The sequence below is a fragment of the Liolophura sinensis genome, chromosome 10 (assembly GCF_032854445.1).
Source record: "Liolophura sinensis isolate JHLJ2023 chromosome 10, CUHK_Ljap_v2, whole genome shotgun sequence".
In the NCBI taxonomy this organism is placed as follows: Eukaryota; Metazoa; Mollusca; class Polyplacophora; order Chitonida; family Chitonidae; genus Liolophura; species Liolophura sinensis.
In genome coordinates, this window is record NC_088304.1 from 31,304,228 (window position 1) to 31,327,817 (window position 23,590).

Below are 23,590 nucleotides of genomic sequence, written 5' to 3' on the forward strand. Positions count from 1 at the left end.
AGTAGGTAATATTTAATAACATTTAGATAAATGTACAGTATAATAAATCTTGTCATTCCTTCATTCCGCTTTTACAGTGTTAAATATATTATTCCATTTAAATTTGTAACAACAGCTAAAGTGATAAAAAATTCTCTGAAAATATAAATACTTCGCTATTGTAATAGTTTCAAGTGTTACTGTAAAGGACAACAGTCTTTCCCTCGCGGTAATCGCTTGGTGCCACTCCGTGTTTTCCCATTGGCGGTAGGCCTAGTATTGGAATTAGCAATGGTACTATTCCCTTGTTCCGTTGTTGTTGTTGGTGGTGGCGTTTCTCCTTTGGGTTGACTTGGTGAAGGCTTCGGTGAAGGTTTATTCGTTGTATTCGGTGGAATTGTGTTTTTTGTCGGAATTTTGAGCTTCGACCGAGAACTTTTGGAGGACACAGATGAGTGAACAGATTGTGGTCTCTTTGGTATAGGATTTGTACTTTTCACAAAGGGGTTGGGTTTTGCAGATTTGGCAGCGTTCGCCTTTTGTTGAGCTTGTCTCACGGAGACTCGGCGTTTCTCTTTGGGTGGAGGTAACAGGCTACTGTCAGTCTCGATTGAGCTCATCCGTCCATCGCGCCACATACGGGGAACTGGACACTGGAAGATTTCCTCCAGCATGATGACTAGATCGCCGATTTGATCCGGAAATGTCCACTCATTGTTGCGCATTTTACTGAAATACGGAACAAGATATGTGGTTATGTCGGCGTGCTTCGAGAACGCCGAAAGAACGCCTTTATCGAGAATCCGGCAGTGGAATGTTTCATTTGTATACACCTCGTCTTGACTTAAAAAACTGGACTTTTCCGGATCATAATAGTAAGCATTAGACGTGTAGAGAGGAAGCGCCGCCATTCCCGGCAACAGAAATAGATTCACAGCTTCGTCCTCAGCACACCTTTCCAACAACAACAGCACTTCCACAAGTCTCTCGTGCAACCGTGATGGCGCCCAGAGTTTCGCGTTCTTCCGGTATGCGCACAGATACATGACTATGTTCAGAATCACGTGAGATGGCACCATCGTCTTCCACGTTTTGTCTTGGAATACATGCGGGAAGAAGATGGCTATTGTTCGCTTTGCCAACTGGAATGTATGGGCAACGCCTGTCCCTTTGAAGTCGTTGTTAAGCACTGATGTCATGTCAGCATCTAGAGATACCGAGCAGCTTTTTAATTCATCCTGAAACAGAATGGCAAAAATCTGCGAATCTCTGTCTCTTAGGTAGCTGAGCGTGTAATTTTGGAGAGGCACTTTGGTAATTTTGTCCGGGTGACTCTCATCCCATGACGTCGAAAGATTTTGACGATTTATAGGAAGAACAAAACAAACGTTAAACGTCACTTTGATGTCGGCGGAATCCTCTTGACCCACCATAAGGATAATCTGACACGTCCTACCCTCCAATGATGAGCTGACCGAATCCAACTTCCAACCTGCCTTCAGGCTTTTATCTAAAGCCGCTTCAAAGTCAGTATGCAACCTTTTCAGAAGATTGACCTCTCGTTTCTCCTCGTTCAAGGTCAAATGAAGCACCGGAATAAGATCGGATTCATCACAGATCTCTACGTGCTCAATCGTCTCTACCAACGCTGGCAGAGTTATTAGGAAATCTACGTCTTCGGTGAGGTAAACTTTTGATCCATCCGCCATTCCACCCGTAGGGACTATTTTACATTTGTTAAACAAATCACAGTTTTCTTGAAGATATTCTCCCGTTCCCCGCAGAATTTCCAAAATGTCCACCCTCAGCGCTAAGGTTTCGTCTGAAAATTCCGGTAAAGTCATGTTCACTAACACGTGAAAGAATTTTTTACCTAGAGCCACTTTGTCTAGAGAGTATATGTCCCTGGCTGAATCACTCAGTCGGGATTTGGTAGACTTCTCTGTGTTTTTGGTTGATAGTTTCAGAGCTTTTTGGAGCACGGCGGATAACCTCTCCTTCCTGAAAGGATAGTCTTCGTTCACGCTGTCGACCTTGAGGATCTCTGCGATGGTTTGACACTCGTCTTCTGTGTACCACACCGGGGAACCTTTACCTGGAAAAAGAGACAAACTTTTGTTCAATGATCGAGTGGTGTTAGGTATTCTAACAGACATCGTCAACCATAACGGACGTTTTAGTTCAATAATCGAGAAACCTATTTTTAAATACTAGCAACGTTGGAAACGACCGAAGAACTAAGACAGTATGTAAAGTAAATTATGACCGAGTCGTGTAAAACGAATCAACGGTACTCATGATGCCAGGAAAGATGCAATGAATGTTCTAGGCTCGTAAATCTGAATCGATATCCAAACAAGCCCCATGGGAGCCCGTATTTCCACGCTGCGCGTTGATTGCTACGGTTCACACCTCTACGAACATTCTGCAAGGAAATTCAAACGCGCCTATCTTGCATGTCTCTCTACTGACCAAGTGAACATTTTTTTTTATGACTGGCGAGCGCTCCCGTTTGCTCATTGATATATAAGGCGTCGTTTATCTCAACAAGATGTTGACCAACGAGATCGCGATGTGAGTTAAGTTCAGCTCTTTTTGTCTACCGCTCCAGTCATTCGTGGGAATGGCTTTTCAGCAGCCTGCGCATCGTCGAGGGGTTTTCCCGGGCTCTGCCGGGTGTCCTCCGACCATAAAGCTAACCGCTGTCGTATAGGTGAAATATTCCTGAGTACGGCGTAAAACATCAATCAAATAAACAGATAAACAAACAAATAACGAGATTGCGTACATGTTCTAACCAAGCTTAAGCTGGATCGGCTGCGGCCTTAGGTCAGTAGGCTTGGCAAGTATCCCTTGAGGGGCGGTGTTTCGTGCTTGCACCCATGAATGCATTTGTTTTCAGTATTTCATGTAGAATTAGAATAACTTAGCAAGAAATGGCCTTGAATCTGATATATCGGACTCAGTCCCTAGTGGATTAAGGCCAAAAAAAGACTGCTATAACGTTACCGTACTGCTTTTAAACTAACGGTGCACCCATATAGTATGAGACAGAATAAGTTCATGGCTGATTAGGTGTCAGAATAATGTGACGGGATGGGGCCTGGTGTCTCTGGCATGGTATTCCAGTGAGACTGCACCAGTATTATGGCGGTACTAAGACCGGCCTTTTACAAGAAGACACCATCGTCACTTGTTATTATTATCCCAGGGGCCGATTCCACAAAGCCAGTTTTGGCTTAATTATAGAGCTTATTTTTTAGGAATATAAATTAAAATTTTTGCTACCTCCTCAATGTTATCTTAAGACAAGTCTGTCAAAATTTCAACTTCCATAACAAAAAAACAAGCATTGTGAAAAGGTTTTACATATTGACTTAAATGAGAAATGTCTTCGTGGATCTCAGCCCTAGACCCATAGAGTCACAGTCACAAACCCACAGTCACAGTCACAGAGTAGAAACGTTTCGTCATTTGCTTTGGGTCAAGAGGTTTGTTAGGTACATGCCGATGGGCGATGGTTTACTTCCTCCATTCAGACACATAACCGCCTGTGTGAAACATTCGTGAGGACATCGTTAAGCAATAAACAAATATTTAAACGAATAAATAAAAGTGATGTAACCGAGATAATGATCAAATCGACGTTCAGTCTCAAATCAAAGCATTTATTTTGTCTCAAGTCATATTCGATACCCCAGAAGTATTATTGATCACCAGACCACGCAAACGCTTGAAGCTAAGCAAGAAGTGGCCTTAAATTTCTTCCTAATCTTAGCTCCCCTCTCAAAAACTAATTTCCACCTGTGTCATGCTATAGTTTACACCCATTCGTTGTGTTAAAATAAAAAAATTCAACGACTTAGCACTACAAACAGTTCTAAACATGTGTTAGTTTTTTTTTTAATCCAGAGCTCACAGCATCTGTAGATGTTCCTCATATCTGAAAAAAGAGTTGCCATATGGTGATTGTGTTGGGTGCCATGAAGGGAGATGCTTAGACAGCCCTTGTATCATGTGGCTCCAGTTACACGTAGGATACTATGTGGATCCAGTTACATGTAGGGTACGATGTGGATCCAGTTACACGTAGGATACGATGTGGACCATTACGATGTGGGTCCAGGTACATGTAAGCACGATGTGGATCCAGGTACATGTAAGTACGATGTGGAGCCAGTTACACGTAAGATACGATGTGGATCCAGTTACACGTAGGATACTATGTGGATCCAGTTACATGTAGGATGCGATGTGGATCCAGTTACATGTAGGATACAATGTGGGTCCAGTTACACGTAGGATACGATGTTGATCCAGTTACACGTAGGATACGATGTGGATCCAGTTACGCGTAGAATACGATGTGGATCCAGTTACACGTAGGATACGATGTTGATCCAGTTACACGTAGGATACGATGTGGACCCAGTTACACGTAGAATACGATGTGGATCCAGTTACATGTAGGATACGAAGGACATATAAAAGACTACAAGACGTACAGTAAAACCAGAATAGCGAAAACCGTGTGATAACTGGCAAATGTCACGCATCACCTTGTGAAATACGGCCTCTGGTCAATTCACCTCAGTTATAGGGTTTTATTTTAACTGTTCGCGTAAATGCATAAATAGTAGCAAATTAATCCCCCCTTCCCCCACCCTGGCAATATGACTTAATAAGCGGAATTAGGTAAAGGAAAAATGCAGTGATGTTACACTTGCGATTTATTTGACATTCAAAGGCTGGAGATCTCGTTGTATAAAAGTTATTTCTCATTTTACCATCTGTGACACCTGACTCTCTTTCAAAGGCAAATAATTTTACATAAATGTCAAATGAATAAAGGCATGATTAACGACAATGGTATTGAATCTTTAGGGTCCGCACAAATGACACCAATCTTTAACACTACGAGATGCTTACCGGGGTATTTGTAATTAACGCATGTTTGGAATAGGCTTGTTCTGTGTACAGCCAAAATAGTATAATTTTGAACCTCTGGTTTGAAGTTTGATTTGAATTTCGTGCTTGGAATATCGCCATGTGTACCTCAAGTGGGGAGCGGGTAGAGTCCGAGTGGTTTAAGTTCTTACCCAACCCTATAGGTCACGCAGTGCGAATGAGATACACAAGGAGACCCAAAATCTCAGTATAAGCATACATCGTCTATGAGCACACACACACACCGAAAAGTATTGCGTACACAATATTACCAGCAAGAGCAAAGGGCGCATAGCTGGATGGCTATTTCAAAAGCGGGAAATGGATTGGTTTACTATCATTTTTAGAGTGAGATTTACAGGTAGATATCATTGGCGGAATTAAGGCTTATTGTTTTCAATCGTGAACCTTTTCAGTAATACTTCCTTAAGTCATGTAAATTGCCCGATATTAAATAACAACAAAAAAAATCAGAACAAAGTTAACGTTTATGCCAACACTATGTAGTCAGTGTGAATTAATATTCCAGACCAGTGACGTCTAAGAAACTGCATTTAACATCTCTGCACCCCCCCCCCCCCTTAATTCTGCTACAGACATGGTGCTAGGGGGCTAGTAAGTTGCCAGTTTTAAGCATGTGTGCGTGAGTAGCTGGCATAAAACTTAACTGAGGTAAAGTGACAAGCGGCAATATTTCACTGGTTATCGGTAGGATCATTTGCCAACATTGAAATTACATCATCGCTGCTTTATTTTTTACTTGCGATGCTGTCGCCATTTGTGTGATATTTGGAACGTCCATTATGCTTGATGACTGGTATACAAATATATGTTGTAACGCTTAGATCTACACAATAAATAAGCTAATATCATGTAACAGAGTTGATGTCATTAGTTCCAGGCGGTGTCATGACGAAGTACAATGTCAGTATTTTATACTCGTGAAATTAGGCTGGGCTGGGCAAACTGATTTTAGTGGATGTAGATGTAACTGACAAAGCACATATAACCCTCGATTTTAGTGGATGTAGATGTAACTGAAAAAGCACATATAACCCTCGATTTTAGTGGATGTAGATGTAACTGACAAAGCACATATAACTCTCGATTTTAGTGGATGTAGATGTAACTGACAAAGCACATATAACTCTCGATTTTAGTGGATGTAGATGTTACTAACAAAGCACATATAACCCCAAATTTTAGCGAATATAGATGTAACTGACAAAGAACATATACCTCCAATTTTTCTAACTGTAGGTGTAACTGACGAAGTATGTACAACACCCGATTTTAGTGGATGTGGATGTAGATGTAACTGACAAACCACACATAAACCCCAATTTCAGCGAATGTAGATGTAACTGACAAAGCACGTATAAACTTTTCATTTTAGCAGGTGTAAACGTAACTGACAAAGCATCTCTTACCCTGATATTAGCGGATGTAGAAGCAACTGACAAAGCACGTATAGCCCACGATTTCTCTGGATCTATGTGTAAATCACACAGCACATATAACCCCCGATTTTAGACTGGATGTAGATGTAACTGACAAAACACTTGTAACCCCTGATTTAGACTGGATGCAGATATAACTGACAAAACACTTATAACCTCCGATTTCACTGGATCTATGTGTAAATCACACAGCACATATAACCCCCGATTTGAGACTGGATGCAGATATAACTGACAAAACACTTATAACCCCCGATTTAGACTGGATGCAGATATAACTGACAAAACACTTATAACCTCCGATTTAGACTGGATGCAGATATAACTGACAAAACACTTATAACCTCCGATTTCACTGGATCTATGTGTAAATCACACAGCACATATAACCTCCGATTTGAGACTGGATGCAGATATAACTGACAAAACACTTATAACCCCCGATTTAGACTGGATGCAGATATAACTGACAAAACACTTATAACCCCCGATTTAGACTGGATGCAGATATAACTGACAAAACATTTATAACCTCCGATTTCACTGGATCTGTGTGTAAATCACACAGCACATATAACCCCCGATTTGAGATTGGATGAAGATGTAACTGACACAACACTTATAACCCCCGATTTGAGACTGGATGTAGATGTAACTGACAAAACACTTATAACCCCCGATTTAGACTGGATGCAGATATAACTGACACAACACTTATAACCCCCGAATTTGGCGAATATAGATGTAACTGGTGCTGGAAACTGCATTACAACCCGTTGTAGGAAGTTGTACTCTATGACTTTAAAACATTAATAAAGTACAGCAAATGCCTTTCTCTAGGTCTACACTTAATGGACGGCCTAATACCACATTGTAATGAGACTTTAATATACAAGCATGGAAATGGGCTTTACTTTACCACCACGTGTCACTCGGCAAGTCATTCATTCCCCTCAGTTTCAACAAAGCATTCTTACAGTTATACACACAGTGGGATATCGTATAACAGGTTTTAGTAGCTGGTTAATATTGACACTGAAGGACAAAGAGCTTTTTTCCACATATGTTGTGTAGGCATAGTGGTCATCTCATACTCCACGGAAATGTAATTTGGAACCTCAGTTAAACACATCCTTACGAAAACACACATTTATGTAGGACTATAGGTACAGCGTATATATGTATACAAGTGTGAGAGGGATAAAACGACTACTGTATGGAACGCCGATGTCAGCAAAAGTTCAAATATGCATGTCCACAGAGTAGTACAGGAAGGTGGATGTATCCGCCGGCTCTTGTTTTAAAAGGGAGCGACGTATTCTCTTTTGATTATACATGCATATATTATTTATTTATATAAATTATACCCTGTTGGTATTTGCGGCTGTACAATGGATTATTTAGCCTGCATGTCCGCATACATGTACTATAATAAAAAAAAGTAGAGCATATTTTTGGGGGAAAGCCTTACAGTCATATAAGTGAAGTATTCTTGAAAACGTCGTAAAACACCAATCAAATAAATAAATATATTTTGTACCTCTCCGGCCGTATAGGTGCATGGGAAGGTCTGTCAGTAACCTACGGATAGTCGTGAGTTTTCCTCAGAGCTCTACCCGATTTCCCCCACCATAATGCTGGCCGCCGTCGTATAAGTGAAATATTCTTGAGCACGGCGTACAACACAAATCAAATAAATAATAAATAAATAAATACATAAATACATATTAAACTGACCCCATCTTACATTCATGAGGGTGGCGTTAAGCAATAATCAAATATATAAATCAGTAAACGTAATTGCAACTTTCGACGTAGAAATCATATGAAGCTGTAAACACATGAATGTGTACTCACCGATTCACTAGTGTCTTTATTGTGCGTTGCCGGAACAGCGAAATTGTGTACCTTTTGCCTTTTCCTTAACTGCATATTTACTATGACGAAATTAATATAATCCAGTTATCATTCTGCCTACTTGCGGGATTATTTTCTACTTTAAACTGAAAACACCAGTCAAATAAATAAATAATAAATAAATGAATAAATAAATAAATAAATAAATAAACAAACAAACAAATAAATAAATAAATAATAAGTAAATAAATAAATAAATAAATAAATAAATAAACAAATAAATAAATATAAGCAGGAATATTATATGTAAACCACTTTCTTCTTCCCATGAATACTGAACGCCATCATATAACTAAAAACATTCTTGAGTAAAATGCTACCGGCCATACTATGTCTTCGTTTGGTTAGAATAACAACTGCGTATAGTATATCAGATTCGAACCGTGTTCTCAAACACTCAAGTACGATATTCCACATAAGGTTAAATTTTGCTTTGGAACTGGTTACTCAAAGACGCGCTCGGTACAGTAGAATGAAGACTTACATCTACGTGTATATTATGAACAGATATAATGAATCCTTAAAATTAAATTAAAATTTACGCCCATAAATTTGAAGGTTGTTATTACGTAACCAGTATGTAGTCCTAGATAACAGACATATGTGAAGTAATGGGTCAGGTTTGATTAGCTTGTGCAGGGGGATCCAATACCCTTGCACAATTAGGCACGAGAGTGTCTGTTAAAAGAACGTATGAGGTTTGATAACAAAAATACCTGGACTGAAAATGAAGTAAAGGTGTACTTCCAAAAGTTGAACCATATGTACCTGCTGCAGTTAGTTATTTTTTCAATTAAATTAAACTTTTTAAGGGGCTAATTGGGGTATCTTTTCATCAAACTTTCGTATGTTTATAACGCTCTACCATACATTTTAATAAGACCACGTGGTTTCAACCTACTCATGTATGGACTGAATGTAGGTCTATATATATACATATATAAAGCCTCATGTCAGCGGAGATACATTGTGTGTGTGCTCTTCCCTGTCAGTAAACAGACCTTCCGCGCGCCTGTTCATGTGGCTAGGGCGGTCAGATAATAGGCTTAATTATACCGTTACTGTAACTGGGTTTGACACCTCACCTGTGGACGGTACTGTGGCCATACACTTTGTGAACACCTCATACCGCCAGTCTTCAAAGGGCCAAGTAGGTCGACGACATGTCACCTGGTACAGCGTCTCTTCCACATCTTCCGCCATCGTGCATCGCCCAACGTTTTCTCTCAGGTCCGCGCCAAGCCCGGTTCCTAATGAAAACAGAGTGTAGCAAAAACTTTTTACCACATTTTTTCTCACATACGAGATTTACCACAACTAACAATTAACAAGAAAAATACACAGGGTGGCCCTGAAATGTCAAAGTTCAGTACACGTGTACTGAGTAACTTACCAGTCAACGGATACATTCTGTGACAAAACGTTACCATGGCGACGAATTATGGTGGTAACCCGACAAAATTAAACACAAACTGGTTGTAGTTTAAAAGAATAGGTCCAAAATAAATATAAGATAAAAAAAGAAAAAAACAACAACAACAACAACAAAAAAAACAACAAAAACACAGTTATTCCAGTTATGTTTATGTCGGCCTGTCATGCGTTTCACTAAAGTCTTAAAGTGTTGTCAGGTAATGGATAGATATTCCAGGTAAATAACCACGAAGAAAAAATCAATACAGATCGTTCAATTTGCATTATTCTACCTTGCATATTTATTTTAACGAAATTAATCTAATCCAATTATTTATCTGCTTACGTGCGGATTACTTTCTGCTACAGATTTAGATGGACAACAAAGACAAAGCAAACATTTTGTCGTTTTATCCACAGGCAAATGTTAGTTAGAGTATTTCGAAATATCTATCCAATCAGCTACCTCGATATATACCCACAATGCCATGGGAAACTGGTATAACCCGATCAGAATATTACTGTTTGCACTCTTGGCTGTAACAATGGCTCCAGTGTTGGCGGTGGGGCAATCCACTCCCAAAGTGTGTAGTCCGAATAAATATCCCATACCGGTTACTTTGAGTTTGGTGTGTACACTTTTGCCTTACCGGATTAAGATGGAACTAGGGGCGCGGGGCTTTGGGCTTTGTAAGCATCACTGTTTTCCGCTATACATGCACGGTGGTTGCCTGGACGTATACAAAAAAGATGGGAGAAAGATATTTCCAGCTAAGCTATAGGCTTGGTTAGCAACTGTAGACTTGGATAACAACCGTTTTTTTTTTTTGATGGGTGTTTTACGCCGTACTCAAGAATATTTCACTTATACGACGGCGGCCAGCATTATGGTGGGTGGAAACCGGGCAGAGCCCGGGGGAAACCCACGACCATCCGCAGGTTGCTGGCAGACCTTCTCACGTACGGCCGCCAGCATGAGCTGTACTTGAACTCACAGCGACCGCATTGGTGAGAGACTCCTGGGTCATAACGCTTTAACCGACTGAGCCACGGAGGCCCCGATAACAACCGTAGACTCGGATAACAACTGTCGACTTGGATAACAACCGTAGTCTTGGATAACAACCATAGACATGAATAACAACTGTCGACTTGGATAACAACCCTAGACTTGGATAACAACTGTAGACATGAATAACAACTGTCGACCTGGATAACAACTGTCGACTTGGATAACAACCATAGACATGAATAACAACTGTCGACTTGGATAACAACCCTAGACTTGGATAACAACTGTAGACATGAATAACAACTGTCGACCTGGATAACAACTGTAGACTTGGATAACGACTGTCGACTTGGATAACAACCGTAGACTTGGATAACAACTGTAGACTTGAAAAATAACTGCAGACTTGGACAATAACTGTAGACTTGGATAACAACTGTAGACATGGATAACAACTGTCCACAACTGCGGTAGATGTTCATATTCAGATTGACGATTTCAAACTGGGATATCAAACAAGGCAAGTCAATTACCACGTTGCAAGGGGGCATTCAACTCAAGACGTCCAGTAATCAACAGCGATAAATGTAAGCTTCTAAAACTGGCAAATCCTAAAACTGGCAAACAAAATATCCCTACTAAGGCAAATATAAGGTCTCGAAATTGACAAGAATGAGACTGTCTAGAATCAAAGATTCATAAGAGGCACCATCGATTGCAATGTTATTAAACATAAGATACAGTGATTTTCGTTACACATTTGTATAGTTCTGCAATAGAAAAAATACTGAACCATTCAATGTTTCTTGAAAGTATATCATCAAAAGACAATTCAACCACACTCCTAACAGCACATGTGTCGCTCTCTGAGTTTCGCTTTACATCAGGAATCAGTACCCTACTGGCACCTCTGATTTTCGAAGGTAATTCTGTGTATTTAAAGGTGTAAAGTCTTTTTTCGCTGCCAGACCGCCATTTTTGGTGTATTGGCACATGCTTGGTATCAAAATCATGGAAACTGTCTAAACTTAAAAAAGTTAAGGAGCACGCAAGCTTTTCCAGGTTTAGCCTCATCACTTGTGTCCACACGCGGAACTATTTAATCAGCATTCATCAATAAAATTGTTTTAGGTTTTAGTTAGAATCATGTTGCACATACTCTGGATAAATAATACTGCATTATTTCAGACACCACGGTCCATATGAAAAGAAGGTTTTACAACAGAAGTAAGAGAAACGCCAAAATGTCATGTATACGGAGAATGTATGTGTATAAAGTATTACATGTATTAAGAACAATTAAAGGTTGAGACAGATTGTTTGTGTTTTCTGACACCACTTCCTGTTTCATTACCATGACCCCAGTGACCTTGGCGTTGTTCAAGATTGCTGTACAAAATTTGCTATTGGTGGCAGTTTTGTAAAGCGAAATGTAGAGAACGACACACGCGCTGTAAGGAGTATGCAACTCAATATGTACGAAAAGTAAAGTGGTTAATCATGTCAGTATCTTTAAAATGAAGTACAAGGAAGTGAAGATTTCCTTGTAAACAGTAATAAAAGTAATCAGAGATCCATCTTTATTACCAGACTTACCCAAGCCATTGCGAGACCTAGCAAGAATAAAGAAGAGATTTCGAAAATCGAGAAAAATCTGGGAATAAAGAAGCGATCATGACACCTTTAAAGCATGAATAAAATGCAAACAAAAGTTTAGACATAATGCGTAAAACAACTACAAACAGCAAATACCCTGCTATATATGCGTTCTACAGTCCATTTTATCGGAGTATAACCTCTAAGCATTTGAGAGCAATGTATTTTTGTGGCAACATGCACATTTCACCACGCCAACATCATACATGTCATGATCAAGTACATAGACATTCACATATCTCTTACAGGTGTACAAATTACAGCACACCTTAAAAAGCCCAATAATTGTGCATTGCGGATAATTTAGTTCAAATGTTCTTAAGTATGATTCTTGAGTACGGCGGAAAACACCAAAATGAATTTACAAAACAAATAATATTCGCACTATAATTTACAAGTGGTTAAGGTAAAGTTTCTTAATACCTGAAAATATCTTAGGCCAAATCAGCCAACTAAAAGGGTGTCCAAATTCAAAAGGTGTATTATTCCCCGCCTGTGCAAAAGTTTATCAGCACAACCTCGCGCTGTAGACCTGATTGAGCCTCATTGCAGTTTGTTTAAATACGTGCTCAGTCTACCTCTGCTTGGACAATGTTAATCATCCTATCTACTTTTGACCAAGAATTCGGACTATGTAGACATCAGACAGAAGGTATTTAATGGTATTTAGACAAAAATGTGATCCCCTACAGACGGGCTACGGTGGACTTAACAAGGCAGTTTTATGCTTGTTCCAGTGGGAATAAGTGTACTTTATACAAAATATGTTAATTCAAAACTCATCAGCTGGCAAAATACTTGAAATAATGCGCCACCGGCTGACGGCATCCCGGTACTTACAACACATTTTCACCTACTGGCAGTATACTTGAAACACTATTCCACCAAATGGTAGTGTATTTGGAACGTTGTCTGCCCAGAAGGTAGCATGCTTGAAACATTGCGTCATCAACTGGCAATTTGCTTGAAGCAGTGTTTCATCAACTGACAACATACTTGAAACACTGTTCCACTAAATGGTAGAATACTTGAATCATTGTCTCACCAACTGGCAGTATACATAAAACTAAGTGATACTATGTTTTAAATGTATGACAGCATGCTTGAAATGTTGTCTCTTAAAATGACAGTATACTTGAAACAGCGTCTCATCCACTGATAAGATACTTAATACAGTGACTAATATTCTCTCACGTGAAGATTGTTTATTCTGCTTCTACAGCAAGCTTTGTTCTCGTCATTGGTGCCGATAGTTAGGCTAGCCATGTAATTTCATAATCTTACTGAAAAGTTTACAACAATACATGTTTTCTGCTATTATAGATATAAAGAAATACAAGCCATTAGTAATTTTTCACCTATGCTTTGATGACATACACATATTTACTTGATTGCTTGATGTTGATGAAACATGTATTTTAAAAAATGTTTTATGTTATCTGTATTTTTTTCTCAGTCTGTTTTATACACATGCTTCTGTTATTGTCATCCGGAAAGTATTATTATTTTTAAGTACCATTATCATTTTCACGCATGCGTCATCAACCACTGCCATGTGCACTGACACACAGCAGATGATGCCACGGGCTGGACGGTATACGTTTAGATGATGCGTATATGTATCAGTAGTACAGAGCATAAATTAACCTGTCATCCGCACGGTCTTCTGATAGCCAATCAGCTACTCCATGTGTATTTTATTAAGGATATTTATACTATATTTGTCGACGTCCGTTTTGGAAATCTGTCCATTATACTTCGCATATTTAGAACCCAGTTTCCAAAACAAGGCGTGCAAAAAAGTGGAAAAAGCGTATGTACGGTTTACCACAAATAAGTCACAGTATCAGATATACGAGAGAACCAACCATTGGGACATCAGTTAATGTACCCACGAAACCATCTGTGAGTTTTAGGCAGGCAGGCATATAATGCAGAAAAAAATGCCCCATAACATACAGAATTGTCCATACTGCAGAAAAGTAGGCCAGTTCCTTGAAGTTTCAGTTCAATTGACTATTCCCATAAGCATGGTATTGATACAACAAAGAACCTGGGTGATTTCATTTGAATACTTACCAACTGAGCTGTACTGGTTGTACTTTCATAACACTGCATTAAAATGTCATAATTACCAAAAGGGCCTACTAAATAATGAACCAATATTAAATGCAATCTCACCCTATATATCATGAACTTGAAAAAAAAAAAAGAAAATTAAATGATAAAAGTAACATTTTTAAATTAACTAATGAAAGCAAAATGACATTTTTGACACAAAATAGCCAAATGACGTTTATATATAAATCTCCACGCTCGCTATATCTTTCATGCGTGATGATATAAACGTCATATAGCACTTTTTCACCTCTGCACTTAGTTTCCGGGAAGGCGGGGCGTGTGTCTTTCATTACAGTAAAAACATGCGGTAAACAGCAATTCTCTGCATTCATCACACCTGTGTAGGCATGTAAAGGAAAACAGACGGACAGAAATCAACCACATAATGGATGTTCAACCTAGGACCCTGCCCTGCATATCTCAGTCATTACTAATCTACTTGCAATGTTTAAGTAGCCAGCATTGGGCCTACATAAAAATGTCCGACCTCTTGTGAAAGATGGTTGCCCCAATTCTATAAAGGTTTTACATACCAACCAACTGCAACATGTTTAAACGTTAATTATTTGCTATTCACACGGGTGTAAGTTACCCGTGGTTGTATTTCCGCCTAAACTGCTGCTGTGTCATATGCATAAACAAAGATCTGATGTTTGTCTCATTCTTCTCAACTTAAGCTTTCAGAAATACGTGTTAATGTTGAAACTTGGGTGGGATCATGGCCAACCGAACTCAAAGCTAGCTGAACCCCTGCCAACCGCTTATACAATTATTGATTATTGTCTCACAAAGTCTCTAGATTTTCTTGATTTAAAAGACTTCAATGTTTATTTTAATTTTTTCTTTTTTTTTTTCAAGAACTATTCGTGGATAATTTGATATATCGGCGAATCACTTTCAACTGTTTAAAATATTCATTGCGCCACTTTTGATATCAGTGGATCACTTTTGATATCAGTGGATCACTTTTGATATCAGTGGACCACTTTTGATATCAGTGGATCACTTTTAATATTCATGGAACAGGTGTAAAATGTCTGAACCAGTTTAGATATGCATGGATGCTTTTAGTATTTTTGGATAACTTTTAATAATCCTGAATCATTTTTATACATTCATGTATGGCTTTTAACATTCATGTATGGCTTTTAACATTCATGTATGGCTTTTAACATTCATGGATGACTTTTAACATTCATGTATGGCTTTTAACATTCATGGATGACTTTTAACATTCATGTATGGCTTTTAACATTCATATATGACTTTTAACATTCATGTATGTCTTTTAACATTCATGGATGACTTTTAACATTCATGTATGGCTTTTAACATTCATGGATGACTTTTAACATCATGTATGTCTTTTAACATTCATGGATGACTTTTAACATTCATGTATGTCTTTTAACATTCATGGATGACTTTTAACATTCATGTATGTCTTTTAACATTCATGTATGGCTTTTAACATTCATATATGACTTTTAACATTCATGTATGGCTTTTAACATTCATGGATGACTTTTAACATTCACGTATGTCTTTTAACATTCATGTATGTCTTTTAACATTCATGTATGGCTTTTAACATTCATGTATGGCTTTTAACATTCATATATGACTTTTAACATTCATGTATGGCTTTTAACATTCATATATGACTTTTAACATTCATGTATGTCTTTTAACATTCATGGATGACTTTTAACATTCATGTATGGCTTTTAACATTCATGGATGACTTTTAACATTCATGTATGTCTTTTAACATTCATGGATGTCTTTTAACATTCATGGATGACTTTTAACATTTATGTATGTCTTTTAACATTCATGTATGTCTTTTAACATTCATGTATGTCTTTTAACATTCACGTATGTCTTTTAACATTCATGATGACTTTTAACATTCATGTATGTCTTTTAACATTCATGGATGACTTTTAACATTTATGTATGTCTTTTAACATTCATGGATGACTTTTAACATTTATGTATGTCTTTTAACATTCATGTATGACTTTTAACATTCACGTATGTCTTTTAACATTCACGTATGTCTTTTAACATTCGTGTATGTCTTTTAACATTCACGTATGTCTTTTAACATTCATGGATGACTTTTAACATTCACGTATGTCTTTTAACATTCATGGATGACTTTTAACATTTATGTATGTCTTTTAACATTCATGTATGTCTTTTAACATTCATGTATGGCTTTTAACATCATGTGTGGCTTTTAACATTCATGGATGACTTTTAACATTCATGTATGTCTTTTAACATTCATGGATGACTTTTAACATTTATGTATGTCTTTTAACATTCATGGATGACTTTTAACATTTATGTATGTCTTTTAACATTCACGTATGTCTTTTAACATTCATGGATGACTTTTTAACATTCACGTATGTCTTTTAACATTCGTGTATGTCTTTTAACATTCACGTATGTCTTTTAACATTCATGGATGACTTTTAACATTCACGTATGTCTTTTAACATTCATGGATGACTTTTAACATTTATGTATGTCTTTTAACATTCATGTATGTCTTTTAACATTCATGTATGGCTTTTAACATCATGTGTGGCTTTTAACATTCATGGATGACTTTTAACATTCACGTATGTCTTTTAACATTCGTGTATGTCTTTTAACATTCACGTATGTCTTTTAACATTCATGGATGACTTTTAACATTCACGTATGTCTTTTAACATTCATGGATGACTTTTAACATTTATGTATGTCTTTTAACATTCATGTATGTCTTTTAACATTCATGTATGGCTTTTAACATCATGTGTGGCTTTTAACATTCATGTATGACTTTTAACATCATGTGTGGCTTTTAACATTCATGTATGTCTTTTAACATTCATGTATGTATTATGACTTTTAACATCAGTGAATGATTATTAATATCCATGGTTGCTTTTAATATTCAAGACTCATTTTAAATTCAGCGGATCGCTGTTAATATTGTTGCATCACTTTTAATATTTTCATTTTTGACATTCATTGATAACTTTTGTTATCGGTCAATCACTTATATTATTCATTGGTCGTTTTTAATATTCGTGGATCATTTTTTTTATATTCACGGATCACTTTAATATCCACGGATCACTTCAATATTAATGGACCAAAAATAGGTTTTTAAGGAAATGTAATTATAATTATGAACATCGATAGGCTAATGTCCGATTTCTTAATTGTCAGCACGTGGTATAGAAATATGGTGCAAAGGACGTCATCTAGCTCTGTGAGCTCTATATGCAGCGTTAATTATTTCAAATCGCTGTTATTAACTAGATCTTTCCACTCGGCATATAGCCTCTCTCGCGTAGGCGAATGGATATCGACATAGACATTAGCAGCTAGGTGCCGGAAGGGTGGGGTGACTGAACACAATTAACACAAGATAATAGCTCATTTACCTGGTGCGTCTATTTTCAGGGTCAGTAACCATGCACTGGCTAAAGCGTGAAAAGACCACGCTTTTGGTTTTGTCGATACGTGAATTGTGAAAACCCCGATCCACAGGTTATACAGACCGAGACACAAAAAGAAAAACTTGCTCGCCCATATATAACAAAAAATGGACGATCGACCATTAAGTGACACAAATAAGCCAGGTCACAAATGTTTGGTTAAAACCTGCTGCCATAAGTAGTTCGTTACTCTGCATAAATCTTATAAAGCATAAAGATTGTGAGGTACTGATCAAATGCCAGTAGCTCTGTGGTTGCATCAACTATCAGTACAGTACGATCGGACTATACACATGTATCAGCCCTTGTGTAACTGTATGAACTTTGGAACTATCGTCTCAGTGCCTGTTTCTTCGTAACAAGCGTTCGTATGAATATTAACTGATCTCTAAGTATTGAATTTGCGCCTACAATAAAGTGCCAAAAAGGTCTTAAAGGGAAACACCATCCAACAAATCGGATCCAAAGATCTGGCTGCTTTCAATCAATAAGACACACAAAGTGTGGGTTCAAAAGCGGCATTGGGCACGGGATTCGCTGATGCACTCAACCCGCGCGTTGGAATCCAGCTCTCACTGATTTGGCTCTGACTTTAGGTCGGAAGATTTGTCAGGTAACTGACGGGAGCGTTGCACTTACGAGTTTTTTCCTCCCATAAATTTGGCGTCGTCGAATAATTAGCGAAATTTTCTTTAATACGGCGTTAAGCAGCTTAAGTTTGTACCACGTGTAATCTTATACTGTATGTACAAGAAATATGCTTCTAATCCATGTTTGTTTAGACTCAACGATAAACTACAAGCCATCTTTGCAATCGATAACGCTACTATTATTTTTCCTTTTTAAAAGGAATCTCAGAGCTAACAAAGGTCAAGTGAATCTTGCAAACGAAACTATAGCTACTGTATAAATAGACTATAATAAATTTGACTCATATTTTGGCTCAGATCGATTTTCCAGAAAATGTGTACAGAAGGTATCAAAGGTGAACCATCTTACGCATTTAAATTGACATTCAACAGTCCACACTATATGTTCTAAAATTGCATACATTTTTGATGCAACAGGTTGTATCAGTTGAAAATTCATACAATTCAATGCTGACAGCCTCGTGGATATTAAGGATACAGTTCAATTTATGATGGCCACACAGACATCAACGATACAAGTCGACAGCATCACATACACTGTGTTGGACCACACAGTTCAATGTTTACATCTACAAGGATGAAGACACTATGTGTACAGTTAATGTTAACATTATGTATACATGTCATATAGACAGCCTCACAGACATTATGAATACATGTCATGTAGACAGCCTCACAGATATTATGTATACATGTCATTAAGACAGCCCCACAGATAATATGTATACATGCCATATAGACAGCCCCACAGGCATTATGTATACATGTCATGTAGACAGCCTCACAGACATTATGTATACATGTCACATAGACAGCCTCGCAGACATTATGTATACGTCATATAGACAGCCTCAAAGATATTATGTATACATGTCATTAAGACAGCCCCACAGACATTATGTATACATGTCATATAGACAGCCTCACAGACATTATGTATACATGTTATATAGACAGCCTCAAAGATATTATGTATACATGTCATTAAGACAGCCCCACAGACATTATGTATACATGTCATATAGACAGCCCCACAGACATTATGTATACATGTCATATAGACAGCCCCGCAGACATAATGTATACATGTCATGTCAGACAGCCCCACAGACATTATGTATACATGTCATTAAGACAGCCTCACAGACAATATGTATACATGTCATATAGACAGCCCCACAGACATCATGTATACATGTCATATAGACAGCCCCACAGACTTTATGTATACATGTCATATAGACAGCCTCAAAGATATTATGTATACATGTCATATAGACAGCCCCACAGACATTATGTATACATGTCATATAGACAGCCTCAAAGACATTATGTATACATGTCATATAGACAGCCTCAAAGACATTATGTATACATGTCATATAGACAGCCTCACAGATGTTATATATACTGCTAATATATACAAGAAAGATGTGTCAAACTCAGGGCAGGTTTTCCAAACATAGTTTTAGATCAACTCGGCTACTGGTGTTCAGTAATTGGCATGATTAGTATGTATCTTTAATAGGTTGGTTTTGGGGCTAAAACCAATTTTATTTGAGTTAAAATAAAACACAAGTATAAAAGGTAATATGTTATATTAAAGACAAATACATCCCTACGTTATCTTCGTGTTATATATTGGGATTTTAAATTTTGACCTCAGTTAAAAAAAGATCCTTTCGTTTAGACGGCTCCTTCCTTAAATGGACGACAGTTTTTCTCCTTGTTCTGGGTATATTAATATAATCTGACGTAATAGTTTTATGGATGTGGCAACATCTTTGTCTATATGTAACCATTAGCTCTAAAAACCCCTCAAATCCCGGACTCAGAAAATGTACTTTAAGTTTGTGTGGAAGGAAATGTATTTTGCGTTGGAAATTCCCAGGTATATATATATATGCAAAAACTCATGGTAAAATGGTCACACCTTGACCTCTGTGTACAATAAAAGTTTTAGTGGAGTGTCAACAACCGATATTTTCAGACCAACTGGCATATAGCTTCGCTTTACAATCATTATAATGGTCGTATTATCATGTTTATATATTATGTATTATATACAGGTGCCTGTGTTATAAAATACTGTATAGAGCTAGCTAGGATCGTGTACATAGCGAACACTGCTTCAATACATAATGCTGCATAGCTGTGGTTTGTGTCTACTAGTATGTAACTTCATACATACCATAAATTACTATGCATTTCTGAATACTTTAACAAATTGCTCAGTGGATCTTAAAGTTAAACTATCTGATTTTTTCTTGAAATATATTTTGAGATGTTTTTTTTTCTTTTTCTTTTTTTTCAAGCTGCAATCTGTCTCTATAGTGTCAGTCTATTGTGGAGAATTGTGGCTAAACTTTTTGAAATCTTTGAATTAGCAATATGCAATGTTCACCAGCGTATTTCCTTGCACAAAATGTCTGATGTAAAAATATCATGGGTGAATATATTTCATAATCATACAGTCATACCAATAAGCTTAACCGGGTGTCGGTTTGTCAATAATCTGTTCAACTTTAAACATTCTGCAGCCCTTCTTCGTCTTCGCGTATTCTTTAGATATATGCACGCTCTTCACTGTGAGGTCAGGCAGCATCACGTGTTCTTCACTGTGACGTGTTAATAAATGCTCTACGTATTCTTTACCGGGACGCCTTCTATAATTTTACTTGCTCTTCACAGTGGCATCTGCCAAAGCTTTACGTGTTCTTTACAGTGATGTTTTCTAACCATTTATAAGTGTTATTCACTGTGACGTCTTCTAAACATTTACTTTTTTCAGTGTAAAATATTATAAAGCTTTACTTATTCTTCACCGTGACGTGTTCTAAAGCTACACATTCTCTTCACAGAGACGTCTTCTAAAGCTTTACTTATTCTTCACCGTGACGTGTTCTAAAGCTACACATTCTCTTCACAGAGACGTCTTCTAAAGCTTTACTTATTCTTCACCGTGACGTGTTCTAAAGCTACACACTCTCTTCACAGAGACGTCTTCTAAAGCTTTACTTATTCTTCACCGTGACGTGTTCTAAAGCTACACATTCTCTTCACAGAGACGTCTTCTAAAGCTTTACTTATTCTTCACCGTGACGTGTTCTAAAGCTACACATTCTCTTCACAGAGACGTCTTCTAAAGCTTTACGTGCTTTTAAATCTGACGTCTTCTACAGTTTTATTTGTACTTCATCGTGACGTTTTCAACAATTTATATATTTTGCAGCGTTATACTTGCTGCATTCCGTTGTTTTACGCCTTGTTGCATACGTATCCAAAGAAGTGATATTTGGATATTACGTACATTTTTGGGATAGAGTGAGTGAGTGCTTGGGTTTGACAATTTTTCGGTCATATGACGACGAACGAATCCTTAGAGTGCATGTAATGTGTCTCCTTGTTGCAGGACGGATTTCCACCGCTCTTTTATCTAGTGCGGCTTCACTGAGACGATTTACCGAAGGCAAGTAAGCCGCCCCGCCCGAACTATTATACTTTTACGGGTCGACCGGTCGTTGCACTATCCCCTTTATACTGAACGCCAAGCGACGAATTCACAACTTCCTCTTTTAAGGCCTTAGGTGTGACTCGACACAGGATTGACCCTGAATCTACCGCTCCCAAAGCGGAAGCTCTACCAACTGTTCTATCGGGGCGGTTTTTTTTTTTTGGATAGAAAAGAGATTTACGTTTAAGTCACACTGCCATAACAATGCTAACGTTATAGTGCTACGTGAGCGTTTATTAGCATGTGTGGAGAACTAATAAAGTTCTCGGTCCGCTTGTTCAATACTGATTTAAGACTTTTGTACCTAGCCTAAAAAATGTACCAGTATATTAAATATGAACTAAAACTGTTGCTGTTATGCTTTACCTTTGGACAACTGCATTGGCTGGGGAGTTAGGCTAAAATTTTGAATATAAAATATGACTTAATACCAGTATTAGCTAATATGCTTTTGGACAACTAGGTCCTGTTCAAAGTAAGTACATGTACACTATCTAGTTAGTACTGACGCCCTTAATTCATAATTAATAAAGTTAAGTGGGATGTACAGCGTGCCAAATTCCACGTTTAAAAGGACAATTAGCCTATATTTCCACCGTAAGGTACAAACGGTTCTGACAGAAGCTTGGTCTTCCTTGGGATCAAAATGTCTTATTCTTACGAAGTATGGAGAAGAATAATAAACAAGATCAATTTAATTTACCTTTCGTTGACTTTCCCAGTCAGTTTTCCCAGCTGAGGTAACAGTACATTTCACTTTCCCGATACGACTGTCCTTGTACAGGTGTATATTTCAGATATGTCAGGTTGTAATTTTCTCCGCCAGCTGACAGGTGTCTGCAGGCTTTATACCTATATGGACTATATGTGTAGGTTTCAGCAGCCCAAGCCCCTGACACCAACAGCTTCCGATGAGACTATGACTATTAAGAGACAGGACACTACTGTGGAACACCTGGCTGAGCCGGGTAAAACTCCACATCCTATATGTTTACCCGTGAAGCCGGCATTCCAATTTACTTTACCTGCCACTCCTCACCCATATCACTATAGACGCTCATGCCGTGGACTGGGCGACGGAAAATAATCACATCACCTGAATGTATATAGGCCTACAGCGGTATATAAATAAATCACGGACGGACGGGCACAAAAACTACATTTTTTTATTTTTGACGACACAAAAATGATGTTAACGAAATGCACTTTCTATTGTCAACCCAAAACGTTCACACACACACAAAAAAGGTAGACGTCCCGACTGGCTTTGTGTCAGCCAGTTTAAGAGTCAACCACTTACGTGTATAGGTATATGTAAACTTTAACTATAATATATATATATATAGGCTTACATGGACGTGCAGTGAGTATGTGAACTGTTCGTAACGAAATATATACGGGAGAGCTGCTACATT

The 23,590-nt window shown here is 37.8% G+C and overlaps 1 protein-coding gene across 1 annotated transcript; it reads right to left on the reverse strand.

Moving 5' to 3' along the window:
- Positions 1-176: 176 nt before the first annotated feature.
- Positions 177-23,013, reverse strand: LOC135477111 (uncharacterized). Its single transcript, XM_064757265.1, has 3 exons — positions 22,879-23,013; positions 9,389-9,553; positions 177-2,074 (listed from the first exon to the last, which is right to left on the reverse strand). Exons 2-3 carry the CDS (start codon positions 9,504-9,506, stop codon positions 177-179), a joined length of 2,016 nt encoding a protein of 671 aa, XP_064613335.1. The 5' UTR covers positions 9,507-9,553; positions 22,879-23,013.
- Between the last annotated feature and the right edge of the window lie 577 nt (positions 23,014-23,590).